At 34.7% G+C, this 23,481-nt stretch overlaps 1 protein-coding gene across 1 annotated transcript; it reads left to right on the forward strand.

Moving 5' to 3' along the window:
- The first annotated feature begins 2,884 nt into the window (after positions 1–2,884).
- Positions 2,885–9,998, forward strand: INO80 (DNA helicase INO80-like protein). The gene is made up of 22 exons (XM_079048139.1): positions 2,885–3,230; positions 3,431–3,515; positions 3,711–4,032; positions 4,127–4,562; positions 4,653–4,964; positions 5,041–5,435; positions 5,522–5,630; positions 5,728–5,808; positions 5,902–6,074; positions 6,158–6,283; positions 6,362–6,523; positions 6,613–6,670; positions 6,759–6,989; positions 7,052–7,198; positions 7,364–7,900; positions 8,001–8,264; positions 8,363–8,470; positions 8,553–8,647; positions 8,736–8,892; positions 8,993–9,190; positions 9,292–9,441; positions 9,528–9,998. The coding sequence occupies exons 1-22, from the start codon at positions 3,171–3,173 to the stop codon at positions 9,702–9,704; spliced, it is 4,383 nt and encodes a 1,460-aa protein (XP_078904265.1). The 5' UTR covers positions 2,885–3,170; the 3' UTR covers positions 9,705–9,998.
- The last annotated feature ends 13,483 nt before the right edge of the window (positions 9,999–23,481 follow it).

A 23,481-nucleotide genomic window follows, 5' to 3' on the forward strand; every position in this document is an offset into this window, starting at 1 on the left:
AGCCGAGTTTTGTTGCTCAATTCCTTTCCTCTCTCCCGTATTACATCGTTTTACGTGCAATTTAACCCCCCGAAGCCCCGGTATCATCCCGAAGCCCCAGTATCATCCCGAGACCCGAAGCGAGTCTCGAAGCCCCGAAGATCCCGAGGAGAAAAGAGTTTCCGAGCCGAAACTCTACCCGCGAGAAGCCCGGTTTTCAAGAAAGCATCCCGGTTTCACCAAATAATTTTTACTCGAAGAGCCGTAGTGCTGTCCGAGCATCGTCCAATCAAGTGAGTGTGTAGTCACTTTCTTCCAACACATAAATATGAAGTATTTGCTATGAAATACGTACTATGTGTTAATAAATTGTTTGTTTATCTGAGATGGGTGTTGAATATGAAGCTTTGGCTATAAAATACGTGATATGTGTTAATAAGTTGTTTGTTTATTTGAGATGGGTGTTGAGTGCAATGTTTGGTACAGGTTTTAAATAAGTTAAACTGTATATGTATTTTATATATACGAATATGATGGGGAAAACATGGGTAGATAAATGATGAGGTATGAAAGATGATTAAAGGATAATGTTGGCAGATGCGCCTAATAGTGAATGTCGTAATCCTGACAGATGCGCTTATAGGGTAAGGTCGGCAAAAGCGCCAAATAGAGAATGTAATAATACTAGCAGATGCGCTTATAGGATAATCCTGGCAGATGCACTTATAGGATAATGTCGGCAGATGCGCCAAATAGAGAATGTCATAATACTAACAGATGTGCTTAAAGGATAACGTCGGCAGATGCGCCTAAAAGAGAATGTCATAAACCTGGCAGCCGCAGCTCATGTAGCAATGGACTTTATGCCAATTCCTTAGGTCAACCCTTAGGAATGAATGAATGAAGTGTAGTTGATTCTTAGGGTAAAACCTTAAGAAATAAATAAGATAATGGGGATGGGTAATTGGGTTGATTGTTTGATGATTGAATGTAATAATTGTATTATTGTGGGTTGAAAACCCTATATGCTCACCAGGCTCCCAAGCCTGACCCACTCAGTTTTCTTTGCATTACAGGTAATGGCACAAGAGTATAAGTTGGTTGACTTGACGAGAGATTCTGGATTATAGACCAGTAGTTGTAAATAACTGTTGTAAGGTTAAATTGTACTGTTTATGCTTTTTGGTCTGTATCGGAACATGACATCCCGAGGTTTTATTATTTAATGAAAAGTACATTCTCTTTGAGAAACGTTTTGATAAAGTTTTATCATATTTTGTTTGGGAACAAATTCCGCAACTGTTTTCTTTAAAAGATTACTCTGATTTTAAAACAAAGCATAAACAAATCGGTTTTTTCTGGCCGTGAAAATGGGGATGTCACACCATTGATGTGGAAAAGGAGAAAAAACATGGAGAACTAGAGTGTATTTTTGCAAAATGTATTATGCTAGAATGTATAAAGTGTTTCTTAACAATAATATTCTTTCGGAATGGATTAGTGTTTTTGTTAGATTTTGATGTTTTTTTTCTTTTTTAACCATTTTTAGTTTTAATATTTAAGAATAAATGTAATCCTTAAACCATTATTAGTCATAATTTTTTTAGAACGAATATAAAAAGTATCTTGAATGAAACCATATTCTGCAAGAATAAAACCGCAAATATATTTACTAGTTTATTGTTGACTTTTTGTCATTCTGACAGAATAAAATCGGTTATTATTAAAAATAACATTAAATTTTAATTAGAATTAATTTAAAAAATTCAGATTTTTTTAAAAATAAGGGAATTAATGATCCCTTAAAATCCGAAAATTTCCTTTTTTAAAATATGTTAATTAACCAAAATATCATTTTGCTGAAATTTGTGTGATTATATGATACATGCTACCCTATTGTAATATCATAGACCCTCAGATCATGACTGTTGATTCTATTCATCCGGTGGTCCAGATCTGTGCATTCTGACACACAATAGTTAGTAAAAACAAAATAACCTAAGCATATATATATATATATATATATATATATATATATATATATATATATGTGTGTGTGTGTGTGTGTGTGAGTTTTAAAAAAAATAATCAATTTTTTTTTAAGTTTTTGAAAAATACATTTTCTCCCAAATGCCTCCTTCCGGACTACTTTTTAAATTTTTTTTTTCAAAGAGTGCTCCATTCCGTGTTTGATCTTCAAATTCCGGATTTATTTTTTTGTGTTTTTCTCATTTTTTTTTTGAAAAAGCATCTCAATTTATGTCTGAAATATCCATTTCTAAATGTTTGATATTATCGTTTTTCAATAAAATTTCTAATTTTATGCACTAATATCGTATATAATTCACATTACTATATTTGTTTAACTTTTTGTTAAATTTAAGTAAAAAATCAATTATTTTCTTGAAATTCCGAAATTGTTCTTCTGGTTTCGGACTTGTTCTTGAAATTCTGGAGTTTTTTTTTCTTTGAAATTGTGAAATTATTCTTCTGATTTCGGACTTGTTCTTGAAATTCTAAAGTTTTTTTTTTTCTAGAAATTTCGAAATTATTCTTCTGATTTCGGACTTGTTCTTAAAATTCTGAAGTTTTATTTTTTTCTAAATCCAAAATTTTAGTCCAGAATCCGGAATGTTGGTCCGGAATCCGGAATGTTGTTCCAAAATCAATTAAAAAATATTTTTTTATTGGTCCGAAATCAAATGATTATTTTTGTTAAAAAAAGAATTTGATTATTTTATTCTAATAAATATTAAAAATTGGTTAAGATTACTCAATTTTCCATTATCTAAGATTTACCATAAAGTATTTACAGTGGACCTGCGTGCATGCTAACTAATCTCAACCATCTCCGTTTGAGAAAGATCCCCTGTACACAGAGGCAGAACAGTCGTTGATCATAAAAGATCGAATTCGAAGCTGCTCTCTTTGGGTTCAAAAAGGAAATACCCAGGCTCACGTTATCAGTCCATACCCACTACCCGCTTACATTAGCACCGAGCCCTCTTATCAAATCGCAATGCCATCCCTTAGCTTCTTATCCTGCGCACCTCCTCCGCCTTCTTCTCCAACAGGCTTAGGGTTTCTTTTTCTCTCTCTCTACTCCCAAATAAAATTCATCCTTGTCTTCACAACCCTACGGTTTCACTTTCCTTCTTGTTCTTCTTCAGACTGCCGCTTTCGAACACCCTATGGACTCCGATCGCCATATCAAGAACTCGTATAACTATTCGAATCTCTTCAATCTTGAGGTATATATCTCTATCTCTATCTCTCTCTACTTTTTTGAAATTTTGTTTCGCAACTTTCCCAATTGAAAATTACTGTTGTTTAATTCAATTGTTGCTGGATGGATTCACTTTACTGGAAGTTAGGTTCATGTGTTTCAAGTTTCTTTAAGTAATTATGGGTTTTTATTTATGGTATTATCTTTTCCGGTTTGTATTTGTAGTCTCTGACGAAATTTCAACTACCTCAAGGTGATGAGTTTGATTATTATGCCAATAGTAGTCAGGGTGAGAGCAGAGGTAGCCGAGGTAGGCACTTGGTTTCTCAACAGATGTTCAGTAGAATTACAATTGCCTGTTTCAGATTATCTTTCTTACCAGTATCCGTTTGCTTCACAAATGCAATCAATTAGTTGTACCCAGTGGTTGAATCATTGAATCTTGACAAAGTTTAGAGTATTTGTGCATATTGAAGTAAAATGTACATGGTTTGGATATCATCAGGTGGACCAATGACTGACAGAAGTAACGGAATGATGTTGGAAAAGAGAAAGAGGCGAAACACATACAGCAGTGATGAAGACCATGAAGGCAGTTATGACGCATACTTCTCTGAGGAGCAATATAGGGCAATGCTTGGAGAGCATGTTTATAAGTACAAAAGAAGGCATAAAAGCAATAACTTGCCAGCTTCTGCTTCCACCCGAAATGGAATGTCTGGCATGGAGATTATTAGTCATGGATCAAAGGACCATAAATCAGTGAATGGGCGCTCAAGAGGGGGACACAAAGAAGCAGGTTTTGCTGCAGAATATAACATGGAGAGGTTTGTGTTGTGTTAAGTGTATGTTTTTGTTAATTTGTTATGATACTAATATGGTAATATGCAATATGTCTCAGCTCTTTACCTCAATGTGCAGGTCAATTTCTGAACCTGGTTATTTGGATATTGGGGATGGAATCACTTACAAGATTCCTCCAACATATGAAACATTGGCTACCTCATTAAACTTACCTAGAACTTCAGAGATTCGAGTGGAGGAGTTTTATCTCACAGGTACCCTTGATTTGGGGTCCTTAGCTTCAATGATGTCTGCAGACAAAAGACTTGGCCCCAAAAGTGGAGCAGGGATGGGTGAACCTAGGTCCCAGTATGAGTCTCTTTGGGCAAGATTAAGTTCCCAAACTTTAAACAACTCCCCTCTGAAGTTCAGTCTTAAAGTAAGTGATGCTGCATTGGATTCATATTCTGCTCCTGAGGGAGCAGCTGGTGGTTTTAGGCGTTCTATCATGTCAGAAAGTGGAGTGCTACAGGTGCATTATGTGAAGGTCTTAGAGAAAGGTGACACATATGAGGTTTGTATGCTGCCTTTCTATGGTCCATTAGGATTTGTTGACTCATGTTTCTTGTTGTTCTTATGCTTCTTGAAATTTTTTGACCTCCAGATTATTGAACGTAGTCTACCCAAGAAACAAAAGGAGAAGAAAGATCCATCTATGATTGAGAAAGAGGAGATGGATAGAGTTGATAAATATTGGGTGAACATGGTCAGAAAAGAGATACCAAAACATCATAGGTTTTTCATCAACTTTCATAGAAAACAATTAACCGATGCAAAGAGGTTTTCTGAGACATGTCAAAGAGAGGTAAAAATGAAAGTGAGCAGATCACTTAAGTTGATGAGGGGTGCTTCAATTCGCACAAGGAAACTTGCTAGGGATATGTTGGTGTTTTGGAAGAGAGTGGATAAAGAAATGGTGAGAAAACTTACTCAAAAATCTATTAGACATATGAATCTTGTAAAAGAAAGTTAAAAACTGTTTTTCCCTACAGGCTGAGGTGAGGAAAAGAGAAGAAAAAGAAGCTGCTGAAGCATTGAAACGCGAACAGGAGCTTCGTGAAGCCAAAAGGCAACAACAGAGGCTGGATTTCTTGTTATCCCAAACAGAACTCTATGGTCACTTCATGCAAAACAAGCCAACTTCTCAGCCACCTACTGAAGGGGACAAAGTTAATGAATCAGAAGTTGGTGAAAAAGAAGAAGATCCTGAAGAGGCTGAAATGAAATCAGAAGCTTTGAAAGCAGCACAAGATGCAGTCTCCAAGCAGAAAATGATCACAAGTGCATTCGATGATGAAATTTTGAAGTTGCGTCAAGCTTCAGGCACTCAAGACCCTGAACAACAAGATTCAGTTGCTGGATCTAGCAACATAGATTTGTTGCATCCGTAAGTTCCTTTTTTGCTCTTTTCCTTACCTGAGTTTGTTCATTTTCTATTCTTCTTAAATGGGTACCTCTTGAATATTCTTTCAGATCAACTATGCCAGTAGCATCATCAGTACAAACACCAGAGTTGTTTAAAGGTTCTTTAAAAGAGTATCAACTTAAAGGTCTCCAGTGGCTTGTGAATTGTTATGAGCAGGTAATAAACTATATGTCATATATGTTTCATTTCTGATTTCTGATTACTGATTACTCCCCTCTTTTTTACTGACCTGTTGACTTTTGTTGACTCAAAGGGGCTGAATGGTATTCTTGCTGATGAGATGGGACTTGGAAAGACCATCCAAGCAATGGCTTTCTTGGCTCATTTGGCTGAAGTAAGCAAACTGTAAACTATTAACTACTTTAAAAATCTCTGATATCTACTGTTTAATTGTAATAACATATTAACATGAAATGATAATTTGCAGGAGAAGAACATATGGGGGCCATTTCTGGTTGTTGCTCCTACTTCTGTTTTGAACAACTGGGCTGATGAAATTGGACGATTTTGCCCTGACTTAAAAACACTTCCTTATTGGGGTGGCATTCAAGAAAGAACAGTACTTAGGAAAAACATCAATCCAAAGCGCCTTTATCGTAGGTACTACTCTTCTACCATGGTTCTTCATTTCTTTACATTTATATCAATATTTCTTTTTGTTTCACATAATTTTTACTTTACAGGGATGCTGGATTTCACATTCTCATTACAAGCTACCAACTTCTAGTATCAGATGAGAAGTATTTCAGGCGTGTGAAGTGGCAATACATGGTGTTGGATGAAGCTCAGGCTATCAAAAGTGCAACCAGGTAAGAAGATTCATATGTGATGTGGCCAAGGGTGTTTTAGTAATTTCTCATTTTATTTGTTTTGATTATGGCAAACAGTATAAGATGGAAGACACTACTCAGTTTTAATTGTCGGAATCGTCTGCTTCTAACTGGAACACCTATTCAGAACAACATGGCTGAGTTGTGGGCTCTTCTTCATTTCATCATGCCTACTCTTTTTGATAGCCATGAACAATTTAACGAGTGGTTTTCTAAAGGGTATGATTTAAAATCTTTTTTTATTTCTTTTATATTATCCCATTAGTGAAATTGCTTCATGAATCCTGATAATTCTTCACCTTGTACAGTATTGAAAACCATGCAGAACATGGTGGGACTTTAAATGAGCACCAACTTAGCAGATTGGTAATTAATAACCTGTTCCTGTTCACCTTACTTTTAAATTCTTAATGTTCATGAGGTGCTTATTTTTTTATTTTTTATTTTTTTCCAGCATGCAATTTTGAAGCCTTTTATGTTGCGGCGAGTTAAGAAGGATGTGGTATCTGAGTTGACTCGGAAGACTGAAGTTACAGTCCATTGCAAACTGAGTTCACGACAACAAGCTTTTTACCAAGCTATAAAGAACAAGATATCTCTTGCTGAGTTGTTTGATAGTAATCGTGGGCAACTCAATGAGAAAAAGTTCATGAACTTAATGAACATTGTCATCCAATTGAGAAAGGTAATTTTTCATCTTACCCTCTTCCCAAAACACATTTCTTATTCTGTTTTTGACTCTTTTAGGTTTGCAATCATCCTGAATTATTTGAGAGAAATGAAGGAAGTTCATATCTCTATTTTGGAGATATCCCAAATCAACTTCTTCCACCTCCATTTGGGGAACTGGAGGACATATACTATGCTGGTAGTAAGAATCCTATTACATACAAGGTAATTTATTGTGGAGTAAATTACATTTTTGGTCCCTGAGTATTGCTGATTTTTCAAACAGTATTATCACATGGACCAAATTTGTAATTTTATCTTTAAAAAATAAAATACAAAATATAGTTCATATTATTTTTTTAAAGGGTTAGTTGCTAATCTTGTTTACAGGTACCAAAATTAATATACCAAGAAGTGGTGCGAAATTCAGATATCTTTTTATTAAGAGGAAAGCATGGCATCAATAGAGAATCTTTTGAGAAATATTTCAACATATTCTCCCCGCTACACATTCACGAATCCATATTTGAGCAACAAGACGAAAATGCCCCTTGTAACGGATCATTTGGATTCACTCGATTGATTGACATGTCACCATCAGAAACGGCTTTCATAGCAAATGCTACTTTGATGGAGAGGTTATTGTTTTCTATCACAAGATGGGATTGGTGCTTTTCAGATGAGATAATGGATGATGATGATGATATTGAGTACAATAGTATTGAAAAGGGAAAAGTAAGGGCAGTTACAAGAATGCTATTAATGCCATCAAAGTCAGAAAAATATGTTCTTAAGAGAAGACTTGCAACGGGACCCACAGATGATCCTTTTGAGGCGTTGGTAATCTCACATCAAGATAGACTTGTATCCAATGTTCGCCTTCTTCATTCAGCCTTTTCCTTCATTCCACAGATAAGGGCACCTCCTGTAAGTGTTTTTTTTTTCTTTCTCTAATTATATTTTATTATATCAACTGATTAAAAAAGACTATTTTTTTTTTTTTTTTTTTTTTTGATGTGATTGGTAGATTGATGCGGAGTGTCCAGATAGGGATTTTGCTTACAGAAAAGCTGAGGAGTTGCATAATCCTTGGATTAAGAGGCTGTTGCTTGGATTTGCACGGACGTCTGAATCAAATGGACCTAATAAGCCAAATGATGGTGCTATTCACCATTTGATACAAGAAATCGACAGTGAACTACCTGTTGTACAGCCTGCTCTTGAGCTCACTCACAAGATCTTTGGTTCTTGTCCACCCATGCAAAGTTTTGATCCAGCCAAGATGCTCACAGTAAGATTATTTATTATTTAACAATAAATAACATTGTTGATGTTTACATCTTGCAATTATTATTTATTCCTAAGTTGAATTGATGGTATGGTGATTAGGACTCAGGGAAGCTTCAAACACTTGATATACTGTTGAAGCGGTTGCGTGCAGGAAATCATCGTGTTCTCCTGTTTGCTCAAATGACCAAGATGTTGAATATCATCGAGGTATAGTATCATAAACTTAATAATAATAATTATTCTTATTATTATTCTTTTCTTTTTCTAAAGTGGTCATGTTTTGATGCAGGACTACATGAACTACAGGAAGTACAGGTATTTAAGGCTTGATGGATCCTCCACCATAATGGATCGGCGGGACATGGTCAAAGACTTCCAGCTACGGTAAGAGAGAATCACTCATTCCATTCCATTCCTCCATTCAATTCATTGAGTTACTAAGTGATTCCATTCCGCTATAATTGAAATGTAGGAATGATATCTTTGTATTCTTGCTGAGTACAAGAGCTGGTGGGGTGGGGATCAATCTGACAGCAGCTGACACAGTCATTTTTTATGAAAGTGATTGGAATCCGACTCTTGATTTACAAGCCATGGACAGGGCTCATCGCTTGGGTCAAACCAAAGATGTTAGTTTTCTTACTTCATTTATTTTTAACTGATGTTTTTTTTATACCAAAAATAACCTTATCAATAATGTATGTATGTTGTATGTATATGTATATGTAGGTTACGGTGTACAGGTTGATATGCAAAGAAACGGTTGAAGAAAAGATTTTGCACAGAGCGAGCCAGAAAAGTACAGTTCAGCAACTTGTGATGACTGGTGGTCACATACAGGGTGACATTTTAGCCCCTGAAGATGTTATTTCTTTACTCATTGATGATGCACAGATGGAGCAGAAGCTTAAAGAAATTCCAGCTCAGGTACACAATTATTGTTATAATATTAATTAATTATTAAAGGGGAAGGGGGGCATTCTTGTCATTTTATAAATTATATGATTTATGAAATATGAAATATGTAGGTTAAAGATCGACAAAGGAGAAAGGGTGGGACGAAAGCTATAAGGATAGATGAAGAAGGTGATGCACGCCTGGAAGACATTACGGATCCTGAACCTCCATCGGATCCGTTCAACACCTCTCCTTCTGAGAAACCAAGCTCTTCTAAAAAGGTATGTTGAAGGCTATTTTGGTCTTTTCATAAAAAACAAAGTCCTACTCCCACATGAAAACATGAAACGGAATCTTTTACTTGCAGAGAAAAGGTAATACAGAGAAAGGGCCTGCAAAAGCAAGGGCTCAAAAAGGCTCTAAAAACCCAAATTCTACAACGGAGTTGGATAACACGGACGTTCAGCGCCAGAAACCCAAGAGACCAACAAAGAGTGTAAATGAGAATCTTGAACCCGCATTTACAGCTGTGTCTCAAGATTAGAAATTCCATATTTATATAAATGCAAATGCACCACTCCTGGCTTTTAAAGCTCCAGAATATAACCCTCCTCCTATAAAAATTAAAAACAAACATCATTCTCAAGTGATGTCAGAAAAACAACATAACAAATTTGTCCATTGGATCAAGACTTTGTCCCACTTACATCTCTCAGTCCAATGCCAGTTTGTATCAATCTTTTGCGTAACATACAATTGGCACAAAATTATAACATACTCTTGTACAGGTAATATGTACTTTTTTTTAAAAGTTTGTCTGATCGACATGTTACTACTCCACTTGGAGCAAGAAGTGTTATTAGGCTTATTTTGATCCAATGCCGATGATGATAAAAAAACACATTTAATTTTGATGACATTATAAATAAACATTTAATTGATATCAAGTTTGGTTTGATAGGCTTTCACGATACAGGCTCAACTCCATCAAGTTCGACTATAAAAAAAGAAGCCAACCCGTTTAAAATTTGTTAATATATTTTAATTTATATTTATTTACTATTATTTAATTGATTATTATATTTTAACGAGTCCTTAGTTCTCAAAAAAAAAAAAAAAAAAAAACTTGAGTTAGTTTGGTCTCGACTGTTCACCTTCACAAGCAAACAATAACCATAAAATCTAAATCGTATCTCGTATCATACCATTCGCCTCAAGTTTTTAAACTCACCTTCACTTTTGTTCCCTATCAATGTTGAAAACTCCAACTCATTCTAAATCTAACCCTAATCTTTTGAGTCTCGACTCTTCACTTTGCAAGCTTGAAGGATTATTTGATTATAAAGTTTTTTTTAGAAATTTAAATGGGTCAATTTGGGTTCATCTACTTTGCTAAATAGGTTGGGATGGAAAAACAATAAACATTTTAACACAAGTTCAATCCATTTACTAAAAAGGTTAGGTTGGGTTTGGAATTTTCAACCTGTTTATTTAAATAGGTTGTGTTGGATAGAAGAACCGATCGGGAATGTCATAATCTATCCGGAATATGAAGAACCGATCGGAATAGCAAGGTTTTATTGCTTACCGTTTGTATACAGTGTTATTGTATATTTTATTTAAAAAAACATTAGTTTGGATTCAACCAAATGGTACATATTTTTATCGCAGTTTTCAACATCAACTGTTGTGCTACCTTCATTAGTAGAATATAAAATGATATGTGTAGAGGTTAGACAACAAAGTCTTGTTGATAGGACCATATTAATTTGTTTTAACAACTTCATATTATAAAAAGAAAGCCTCTAGTAGGCCAAAAATCAAAAGATTACAAAGAATATGCATTGATTGAGTTTTTTAACCAATCAACCCAAGAGAAAACATCTTTTCCGATTTCTATAAACAATCCAACTAAACGAGTAATCTCTAATAAAATAAAAAATCATCACTTTTTATACTTCTTTCCACAAAAACACCACATCATTCCGAAAGCAACAAAGCACCCACCATGTAGTAGAATCTACTATCGTCACCAAGATCATCATTTTTTTCTTGTATAATGCCGAGGCATCGATCAAAGCTATGAGATCTAAAACTTACCCTTGAATTTATATAGAAACATCAACCAATCTTACAAATTCCATGTTCTAGTCGTCACTTCACATTTTAAGAAAAGACGATTCAAGTCTTTGGTATCCTCCGAATAAATCGGACACAACACTGAATTCACATCAATACCTTTATGATGACAGTCCTATCTACGTCAAAGCCTATCAAGCAAAAGATGTCAAAAAGATATATTAAAACTTCTAAGCACAAAAGGATTCCATCTAGTATTAGCCGAACCACCATCTGCTAATAAGAAATCATCAAATCCATTTATGAACCGTTACCTTGAACCTGATTTCTCAAAACCGAAATTGGCTATTTACTAACCGCATTAACCGAGATCAATTTCTTATGATGAGGGCTAGGTTGGATGTTGCAAAGCTTAAAAGGTATGTGGAGAGAGCAAGAGTGGATGATGAGAGGAAGAAGCTATTGGTGGGCTTTCATGATATAGGCTCAAGTCAAGCTCGACTAGAAAAAAGATTCAACAACTTGAAAATCTCAAAAGTAGTATTAATTGGAAACAGTGATCAGTTAAGAAAAAATTTATAAAACTTGACTAGAAGTCTAGAACACATTCTAGTCATGTTTAAGTTTGAATAACAAAATGAAAAACCACTTCAATTACATCAGATGAAAATTCAAATCGATGTTTTTTAAGCTTAGAGTTTCTTTTTAATACTAGAACTTGATAAAATTTAAAACAAAGAACGAATTACTTGACTTAAATATTATATATAGAATTAAATCACATAACCCTTATGAATAGTATAGTTTCTGTTCTTTAAAGTTTTGCCATAAAATTTTCAACACTTTGCCATTTTTTGTCTCTTCTCAAAATTTTCAAAGTTTTGCCACAAAAGCTTCTAACACTTTGTCATTTTTGGTTCATCCTTAATTTTTTACCCCATTAGTTTGTGGAGTTAGCACTTTTAGTCCCCTAGCTTCGATATTCCCTTTTGCTAGCTACAAAGGTTTTGATATTCTCTATTGCTGGCTACAAAAGTTTCAAGAGTTTGCCACTTTTCGTCCCTAAGGTTTACTAAATGTGACACCTTAAGTTTTGCCACTAGCTTCGATATTCTTTATTGCTAACTACAAATGTTTCAATAGTTTGCCACTTTTAGTCCCTAAGATTTACTAAATGTGACACCTTAAGTTTTGCCACTTTATTTTCGTCAAAACATTATACACATCCAAAATAAAAACCACAAACCAGCAAAATAACCAAAGAAACATCGAAATATGTAAACATGAAGAAAAAAAAAAAAAGATCGTCGCAAAGCGTGGATCACATTCTAGTTCTGATTATTTTACGATTTTACCAACGCACTGAAAACACATTAACAAAACAATTATGTTACCAAAGCTACATGTCTAATTAAACAACCAAATATATAAATGCTATTTTCCAAAAAGAAGTAGAAGAAAATTAAACAGCCAAATAAATAAATACTATTTTTGTAATAGAAATAAAGAAAATCAAAAGTAAATATCCCATAAAATTTCAATATTTTAGGCCAATTTACGGTTTAATTTTAATTTTAATTTTTAGAACTAAAAAAAATCCGATTATTTTATATTTTGCTTAAATTAACGAAACAGTCTTTATTTCTTTTAACAGAAAATAACAGATTATAGTATAAAATTAGATAATCGAAATTTTTTTTGTTCAAAAAATAAATATTGAAAATAACCGTAAAACAAACTGAGATTTCCCAAAATTAAACAACCAAAAAATAAATACTATTTGAAAAGTCAACCTCTTACATTTTTATATTGGCTATATCGTTTGTTTTGAAGTATAAGAACTTAATTAATAATATATAATTAAAAAGAATTGAAAAGTACGACAAGGTTTTTGTTTTAATCCAAAAAAAAAAAAGCATTCACAATAAATTTAAAAGTACGACTGATGAAGGGCGTTGAGAATACCCCACAGGCCCACACGTCTATCGACTACCCATAATAGAAAAAGAAATATAATTTATGAATTCTCAATAAATTAAAAATATAATTCTGAAAAAAAAAACTAACAATTATATACGATTTTTTTTTTCCAAAAATAACTGTTTTTTTTTTTCGTTTTTAAAATATGATCATTTATTCCTAATGTCTAATTCCAGATTTCATCTTTAAATTGTTTTTTGGTTTTTTCCATTTTTTTATGTCTAAAATATTATTTCGAAATGTTTAATGTTATTGTTTTTCAATCAAATATATATAAAATTGTCTTTTATATCAATAATATAATACAATAATGAACAATATGGTACTAATAAGCACATTTAAAAAGGATGTGCTCATTTGTAAATACATTCCAAAAAAAAAATTGTTAATATAACTTTGTTTTCAATTAGGTTTTCTTATTTTCAACAAGGGGTTTTGTTAAGTCGATTATGCAAAAATATCTTTAATATTATTAACAATATAATGCAAGAATATTTTTTTCTTTTTTTGGAAAGAGAACTTTCCTAACGAGGGTTTCCGGACCAACTTTTGCGTACCAACTAATCATCCGCTACAAATATAAGATAATGCCTCATGCTCTGGAGTCACTGCAGACGAACCTCCATGACCATAGGGGTTGAGTAGTGTCAGAATTTATACATGAGTTAATAGGTTATTCATCACATCTTCCACATATTTTACCAAGTCACCACAACCCAAATGATTGTACAAATATATGTTGTAGGACATAAAAATGATTCTTATAATAATTTACTTTTTCTAATAAGTTGTATATTATTATTCAAAGTATCAATCGGAAAGTTAATGATGTTTGTTTAAAGCATGTAATGGTCAATAAGAAATCATCGTATGAGAAGTTGGTGCAGAAATCTAAGAGTCTAACTAATTTTAGGAAGGAAGTGCAGGAATCTAAAAGTTTGTATTAATTTTAGGAAGTACATGTCACTCGAAAATATGCAAAAATAAGAAAGACATATTTGTATTTGATGTTGCGGAGAAGATATATAATGTTAGGGGTCGTTTGATAGTTGCTAATTAGGTTAGAATTGACTAAGTTAGAAGTTTTGACTGAGTTAACTTCTGATTGAAAACTGTTGTTATATTTTGCATCTGACCGACTATAAAAAATGACTATATTACCCAAAATAACATTTTTTATAATAATTCATTACGTTAATGGCATAGGTAAAACAAACATGAAAAATGTCATTGTCTCAACAACACAATACTTTTGACATAAAAACATGGACCACCTGATTACTTATGATAATTTAAAGACCATTTACTTAAATAGGCAACATATTTATGTTGTTTGTCTTAAAAGCTCAAGGTGCTTATGCTTAAAACTTAAAGTTCGTTACCTGTAAAGGATAAAACTGTCATATTCAGTTATAGTCTATTTATAGAAACTAAACCATAAATTTTGATATATGTTTTTATAATGTTTCAATAAATAAATATTAAAATTAAAAAAAAGGAAAAAAAAATAAAAAAAATTAATTCTATATTGTAGCTATTGAAATCAAATGTTTAACTATATATACTTTTAATTTATTTAATTATATACTGTATGTTTGAGCCACTTGTTGATGCTTCAAGCCTTAGGCTGCTCAGAGTGGACTCGCTAAAGGGATTTGCTACGATCGTTAAGGGAGAAGGAACATAGCCCCCTAGCGCTCGCTAGCGGGCTCGCTATGAGATCCTTGCTAGGCGCTTGGTGAGATGATAGAGAAAGGTTTGGTGGAAGCTGATTGGTGGAGACACATTTGACCGGATTGCATTGACCAACTTAAACATTCAAACCTATTCATTTATCTTTTCACCAACCTTTCTTCATTTTACATAAAAACACGTTTTTACTAATAAAAATTCAAAATTTCAAATTCTAATTCAACCAATATAAGTTAAACTACACTCTCAACATTTCACACACACAAAATATCATTACCTCTCTCACAAATACTCTCAATTTACCAAACAAAAAAATGTAATCTATCCACAACAAAACCCCACGAAAAAAGAAAAAAACAATCTTCAAACCTTCCATCACTAAACCTTCCACCTCCAAACCCTCAATCACAAAACCTTCCATCACCTAACATTCCATCCCCACCATGTTATCGACCTTCATTTGATCAACCCATTCATTCACTCGCTAGCTATTACTTTCCTACTATGGCTCCAAAAATGTTTCCATTCAATCTGTATTCTTCTCAACACATGCAATTTTACCAAAACCAATCCCAACCAATACCTCATCCAAATTTGGATCTTGATCCGTTTGAGACGGTTCAAGAAATTCAATTCTTTTCACAACCTCAACCCTAAAGGAATTTTCAATGCCAACCACGCCGCCTACTCGACGAGTCAACCGATTCTTCCGATAGAGGACCCGTTCAAGAGTCATTTCAACAACTCAAAGTCGAACCGACAACAAAAAATAAAGGAAAAGGGAAGGCTCCATGCAAAGGGTGGACGAATGATGAATAGAGGACACTAACGTAAGCATGGATAGATGTGCCATAGGATCTGACGGCGGGCGACGACCAAGATCCGACAACCTTCAAAGCTAGAGTTTGGCATAAGTTTTGTCACCGAATGAAAAAACAGTACCGCAATCCTAATCAACTTTACTCGAAATGGAGGACCGCCAACAAAGCCTCAATGGAGTTCAATGGCATTTACATGAATGCGATCCGCAACCCCCAAAGTGGTGCAAATGAGGTGGATGTTTTAGCAAAAGTTCGTCAGATTTACAAGGCAAAAGTTAGAAAACCTTTTGGCAATGAAGCGTTTTGGGGAGTTGTGAATGGCAAACCAAAATGGCTTAATCTAAAAAGTGTTGATGATTACGCGGGCATGTCCAAAATAAGCAAAACTTTAGAATCAACCCACAGTCAATCTTCTGATGCACGTATCGGGGGGATTGACCTCAACAATGACGATCCATATGAAGTTCCAACTCGTCCTATGGGATGAGACAAAGCAAAAAGAAAGTTAAAAGGTGGTCAAAGTTCATCGACTAAAGTGGAGGAGATAAGGTCTGACATCAAAGGGTTGGCCACTAAGCTTGATGGTTTTTTTTGGAATTGGGAAGGGAAAAAGAAAGGAATCATGCGCTAAAGCTTTTCTTAAACCCGGGAAAGGACTTGTCTGAGGAGGATCGTCGGGTTTTCAACAATACAAAGAAGGATATTGCTAAAAAATATCAATGAGATATGTAGTATTATTTTTATGTCTTAAATGTAGTTTTAATTTATGTTTTTTCGTCTAGTATCAAGTCGTGATTTAGCCTAGTATTAAGTCGAGTTTTTAGGTTTTACGTAAGTTTTTAGGAAGTAAGTCATTTTTATTTTTTTTAATTGTATTTTATGTTTTAAAATAGTGTACCTTTTTTATTTAAATATTAAGTGTTTGTTTTTAAAAAAATTAAAATTTATGTAATATTAAATGTTTGTGTATTAAAAAAAATATTTTGATTAAATTTAAAAAAGAAAAAAATGGAGTGCTAGGAGTGTTATCACTCCTTATGAAATGCTAAGAATTAGATGCTAAGACAAAAAAATGATGTGACACTAAAAAAAGTGACATGGAAAGGTACTAGGAGTGTTACCACTCTCTCTAGCCTTAAAAGAGGAGTACTCATCCATGATTTCGGAATGCACCAAGCCATCAAGCATTGTGATTCATACCTGTAGCAACAATATATATATCACATATTAGTATTGTCATTTCTGTCCATTCAAACAAATTCTCTACTTTTAGCTAGATCTATATCCGATTGTGATCAACACGTCTGCTTGCAAATGCCTATCTTTTCCTTTTTTTTTCTCCTTGAAGTTATGTATGTTGCTGCCGGAGACCATCAACCACATATATACAAGGCCTAAATCTTCAATAAATTTTATATTTTCAAAAAACCAATTCAGAATCTAGATGATTGTAGCGAGTCAATGGCCAAAAATTAACTAATTAGAATCTAGATGCTCGTAGTGATTCCATGGGGAGAAACCAATTAGAATCCTCTATACTTTTGTTTGACACTGTCTCTATTCCTCAACCAATTTTCACCAATAACGATTCCATGACAAGAAAACAATAAATAATACTGTCAATTAATAATGATCAGTATCGATAAATATGGATTATAATGTATGCTCTTAATCTTATCATCCATAAAACTAGATTTCCTTGTTTTCTATAACTTTTTAAACTAGAAGCATTGAAAGGTCCATGTGACAATCGATTTCATTTAATTCCAATGCCAATCGGTTTTGTTCAAGGGTCATACCTGCAACAAAAAGCATCTGCGTAAATGATTTGTTTCCAACTTCCACATCCACCATTTAATTCCATTGACAATCGATGAAATCGGTAATAAGATAATAAGAAGAGCCAGTAATCACACATTTAACAAATCGATTTCAACACAACTTAAAAATTCGATTTAATGTAGAGAGACGAGAGTTGCAAACCTGTAATTAGGTCAAATTGGAATAAACCATTGTTGGAGGAGGAGCGATGTGGAAAGCCGGAAGGAATGAGGTGTGAGGTTTAAGGAAGAAAGCATCGGCAAGCGAAAGAGAAGGGTAATGGAGGGAAAGAAGAGTTGTGTCTAGGTCAGCTATTATTTTTTTAGGACTCGGTAAGCTATCCATCAACTGTCCACTCGCCGAGTAAGAGCATATATATTCGTATCAAACGGGTTGACTCGTACCGGGTCAGATAAAAGTTGTGACTAGACGTAATTATGGGTTGTTTGATAGTTGTTGACTGAGTCAGATCTGATTGAGTAAGGGCCTGACTAGGTCTGAAGCTCTAGGTCTTTGACTGCATCTGCTTCTGACTGAAACAATGTTGTTTGATTAAACATCTGACTGACGGTGCTGACCACTAAAAATGACCATTTTACCCTTCTATTTTGTATTGTTCTGTTTTGTACTGAATAAAATGTATATTTTTATATTGATCTAGTTAGTAATCCAACTAAAAACATAAAATATTATTAAATCTAGCAATGCCAATTAATGTAACTACTTTACTCATACAAACCAATAACAACATAAGACGTTATTAAATCTAGCAATGCCAATTAATGTAACTACTTTAATCATACAAACCAATAACCATTACCAAATTCAAGGCTATCTCCATCACAATCACAGTTACTACAATTTATAAGCATAATTTATAAGCATGAAGCCTCTTCCAACATCTTCACATCACATGCCTGGCCACCAAAATGGAAAATCACCCTGCAAATATAATTTCACATAAACAAAATAAGATCACTGTAAATTCATGCCTTTAACAACAACAACAACAATAAACATAAAGCTCCTAGATTTGGGCTTAAAACAAACTTTGAAGCTTTTAAAGAGCAGTTAATAGCAATAAACAACAAGAAAATAACAAACGTAAGATTCCATAATACTAGGAAGATCCAAGACTGAAACTGGAAATTGATCATTGCATATAACAAATGTGTCATTCCTTCCATCCTCTACAATATGCGAAAATTGTTGATTTTCAATATTAAGTATAATCATCTGCAACTTACTTGCAAAAATACTAAAAGCAAACCCTTTCAATAGGTACATATGGTTCTATATACATACCAAAATACCTACCTGCTCTTATGGCTCTTTATACACTTGACAAAAGGCATGTTCAATACCTCAACCAAGTAAATTTATAAATAAACCAAGAAAACATCATAATCTTACAAGGGAATGAGATTATTGATTCTCGATATACTATGACCGGAACTGTTAATGTGGCGATTGCAGAATATGGAGAGGACCGTGATGGAGGAACTGGTCGGTGTTAGAGAGAACAACAGTGGATGGAGGTGGAAAAGATGGAGAGGTGGTCATTACCATATTCACCATTCAATTCTAGTTTCATTTGATGAAATCAATAACAAGATAATAAGAATAATTTTTCCCAATCTTGTATGAATTGGAAGGAGACGGACCTTAGGGAGGTACTGCTGGAAGGGAACGACGAAGTCGTCGGGAGGAGGGACACAGATGATGTCGTAGATGATGGACGTGGTCAAGGAGAAGGAATGAGGAAAGGAGGAGAAGGGAATATATTGGTTTTTTTTATCAGTCAACGACTTTTTTTGGTGATTGAGTAAGACTCTCCAGGACTGAGTAAGAGGAAAAAATGGGCTTATCAAACACACTTATTTTATTGGGTCAAGTTTAGCCTCTTACTGGATCTAGTAAGAGGCAAAACAAACGACCCCTTAGAGTGAAATCAAACAACCCCTAAGATTTATAATCAATTGGTTGATCATGATATGATAAATTGTCCGTATAAAAACTAGGGTAAATACCAAGAAAGTCACTAATTTTACACGAAAATTTGTTGTTGACACTACATTATTTTTTGTCTGAAATTCGACATTGTGTTTCCAGTTTGTTACAATTCTGACTACTTGACCGATCAACCCAGTTGCATGCTGACGTGGCATGTTGACATAACATGCTGACGTGTCAAAATTGAAAAAAATTACACAAAATATATTAAGTTTTTACTTTTTTAATTTTGACACTAAGAGTTAATTTTTTTTTTCAATTTTGACACTCTATTGTTTTGTTCCAAATCAAACATCATTTTTTTTTCAGTTTTGTTCACTGTTGACCATTTTCCATTTGAAACTGTATAAATATTTTTTTACATTTGAAACCATATAAATACATTTTTTTCATTTAAAAACCATTTTTTTTTACATTCAAACCATAATGTTATGTATAAACATGTATTAGTTATATTATAAGTGTATTTTTCTATTAAATACGCAACTTTAAAATGAGTTTGCATGTGTGGAATGCACAGTCAGATAAGTTAATGTGATCTCGGAAACACGAAAGTCTGGGGGTCGCTTCAGTTACCAAGGCACCGTTCTTTATATATATTCATGATTTTTGGTTCTTACAGATATACTTCTTGATTTATTGGAAAAAATTATATCACAATAATGCATGAAAAGTATGGCTATGATATAATTAATACATATTTAGTTTTTTATTGATAAAATTGGTGTATTTAATTGGAATTATTCCATTCACTACAGATAATCCATGTGTATTTAATTGGAATTTTTTCATTCATTACAAATAATCCAATTAAGATACACCAGCTTTATAGATAACAAACTAAATATGTATTAATTATATTGTAACCGTATTTTTCATACATTAATAAGATGTATAATTTTTTCCAACAAATCAAGAAGTGTATCTATAGGCCTTGGGAGGTGGTCCAGTCAGATTGTAGGCCCAAGGGAGCGGTCCAACTAATGTAGAACTTACGAGGCGAACCAGTAGACTGTAGGCTCGGTAGAGCGGTCCAGACATCATGTAGGTCTTGCAAGGCAGTCCAGGTAAACTGTAGGCTCATGTTTGCATGAATTGTATGTGTATTGTTATGTGGGGTATTTTAGGGGGAACTCACTAAGCTTTGGCTTACAGTTGTGGATTTAAATGTTTCAGGTACTTCACAGGATCAAGGAAGGTGAAGGCTTGATCGTACACATCATCATGTGGATTTTTATGTTAAGAGATGTTATTTGATACTCTGAGTTTTATTATTATGTATTGGAAATAATGATGGTTGACTTATGGTTTTTATGAAATGAATTTGCAAAATTAAAAAAATTTACAATGGATTTTGGGATGTTACAAGTTGGTATCAGATCCCTGGTTTGAGGTATTTGTGTGATTCCAGACTCAAACTATGGGTCCGTAAAAAAAATTCATAAATAATTTCTAAATAACTAAAAGAGAGGATGCGATATGTACAATCAACTGGAGCTCAAGAAAAAGTTATTCCTCAAGATATCCATACTTTTTATATGTATATTGGTGATATGTTAGCACTACATGCTAGTTTATAGGCTAGGGACCTTCAAGAATTGCATGATAGAATTGCCTGATCTATGATGCATGATAGCCTAGGGGATTTCTTGATATGTTGTATGAAACTGAAATTATTACTATAGTGGTTTAGTGTATTCATCATGATTGTACATAACTAAGATTTTATAGCCCGAGAATGCTTGATTTAGGCTTATTTCCCATCAATGCTTGATTTAGGCTTATTTCCCTTTCCTTGTCTAGTTGTGGGCTCAGGGTAGAATTGATTATTCGACTGTCTATCGAGTCCTTCGTTATGTATGAGTAGCGGACCGTGGTGACATGGGAACAGTTTACTGAGATGTTTCGTGTTGAGTATGTTCCACTGTTTGAGAGGGAGAGGTTAGCCTTAGAGTATCTATCGTTGAATAAGACGACAAAATTGGTGATAATGATCACCAAGATCTTTACTGAGAGAGCCATCTTGTTCCCTGAGTATGCTGCTTCGGAGCAGGTTCAGATGTCATGATACCTGAGTATGCCCAAGACTGAGATTCGGGAGTTTGTGTCGACTCATCAGTATCATTCCCTTTTAGAGTTGTAGTCATTTTACCGGAGGAGAGAGATTGTGTTTGAGTTGTAGGCAAAAGAAAAGAGGTAGGCCCTAGTTTAGACTCAACCAGCAGCCAAGCGGTTGAAGCTCATTGATTCCTGATCCGGAGGACAGGGAGGTCGCACTTGTGGAAAGTGTGGGAAGGTTCACAATGAAGTTTTTTGTTTAGTGACCGGATGCCACAAATATGGAAAGGAGGGCCATTTTTCCAGAGATTGTCGAAAGCAACAATAGCAACAACCTCCACAGTAAGGCACCTGAGTTTGTTATCACTGTGATCTGGTTGCATGTGAAGGAAAGCTGTCCATTGCTTGCTGCTATGCCCATGTAGACACCGACTCCTACTACTCTTGGGATCACTGATGACAATCACAAGGACAGGGTCGTGCATTCCATTTGACTGCAGTGGAGGCCAGGGCGGCATCCGACGTCGCTACAGGTATGTATTCATTTATAATTTTGTCGAGTTAAATTTATGTATGCTTATTTATGCTTTTGATAGGTACCTTCTTAGTGAATTCATTGCTTGTTCTTATGCTTTTTGATTCGGGTGCGAGTCGGTCCTTTGTGACTCATTCTTTTAGTAGGGATTTTGATATGATCCTTGGGGAGTTGGAGTGTCCGTTGCGAGTTTCCATCGCCAACAAACACAAGGTTTCTGCTTTGAGCGTTTTCCATGGTTGTACTTTGGAGATATTACGGGTGCCCTACCTGATTGATCTGATCCCCATCCCTATAGGGGACGTGTGCGTGGTTGTAGGGATGGATTGGTTGAGCCGATTTGGATCCATGATTGATTGCGAGAGGCAACTTGGGATGATTCGAACCCAAGTGGGGGAGAACTAACCCTTTATGGCGAGGGTACCCAGGGCTGGTACAAATTTTTGTTCAGCTACCAGGGCTAGAAAGTATCTCTAGCATGAATGTTCAGGTTACCTCGTGTATATGGTTGACACTCGATTTGAGGGGAAAAAGTTAGTTTTAGATGTGCCAGTGGTTAGGGAGTTTCCAGATGTCTTCCCAAAGGATTTACTCGGTGTGCCTCCCATGATGCATGTGGAGTTTAGGATCGATTTAATCCCAGGTTCGGCCTCGATTGCTAAGGCGTCGTATTGCCTCGCACCACCAGAGATGCATGAGTTGTAATCTCAGCTTTTAGAGCTGTTAGGCAAGCAGTTCATCCGACCGATATATTCATCCTAGGTAGCATCAATTTTTTTGTGAAGAATAAGGATAGTTTTCATCAAATGTGCATAGAATATCGAGAGTTGAATAAGTTGACAGTGAAGAACCGTTATCCACTTCAGATGATTGATGATCTTTTCGATCAACTGCAAGGTGAATCTTGGTTTTCCAAGATTGATTTGAGGATGGGATACCACCAGATGAGTGTCGGAGAGGAGGATGTGGAGAAGACAACTTTCTGGACTCAATATGGGCACTATGAGTTTGTGGTGATGCCGTTTGGGCTCACCAATACACCTGCAACATTCATGGATTTGATGAATCAGGTATGCAGATCGATGCTCAATCTGCCAGTTATTGTGTTCATTGATGATGTTCTACTCTAATCTAAGACCATGGAGAAACACGAGTAGAACCTGCGAGAGTTACTTAGAGTGTTGAGGAAGGAGAGGCTATATACCAAGTTCTCCAAGTGTGAGTTTTGATTGCGGGAGGTCTTGTTCTTAGGGTACCTCGTCAACCAGAAGAAGATTTTGGTTGGTCCGACCAAGATTCAGGCGTGTATGTAGTGGGAAGTC

The sequence above is a fragment of the Lactuca virosa genome, chromosome 5 (genome assembly GCF_052849685.1).
Source record: "Lactuca virosa cultivar CGN04683 chromosome 5, Lactuca_virosa_CGN04683_v6, whole genome shotgun sequence".
Taxonomy (NCBI): Eukaryota; Viridiplantae; Streptophyta; class Magnoliopsida; order Asterales; family Asteraceae; genus Lactuca; species Lactuca virosa.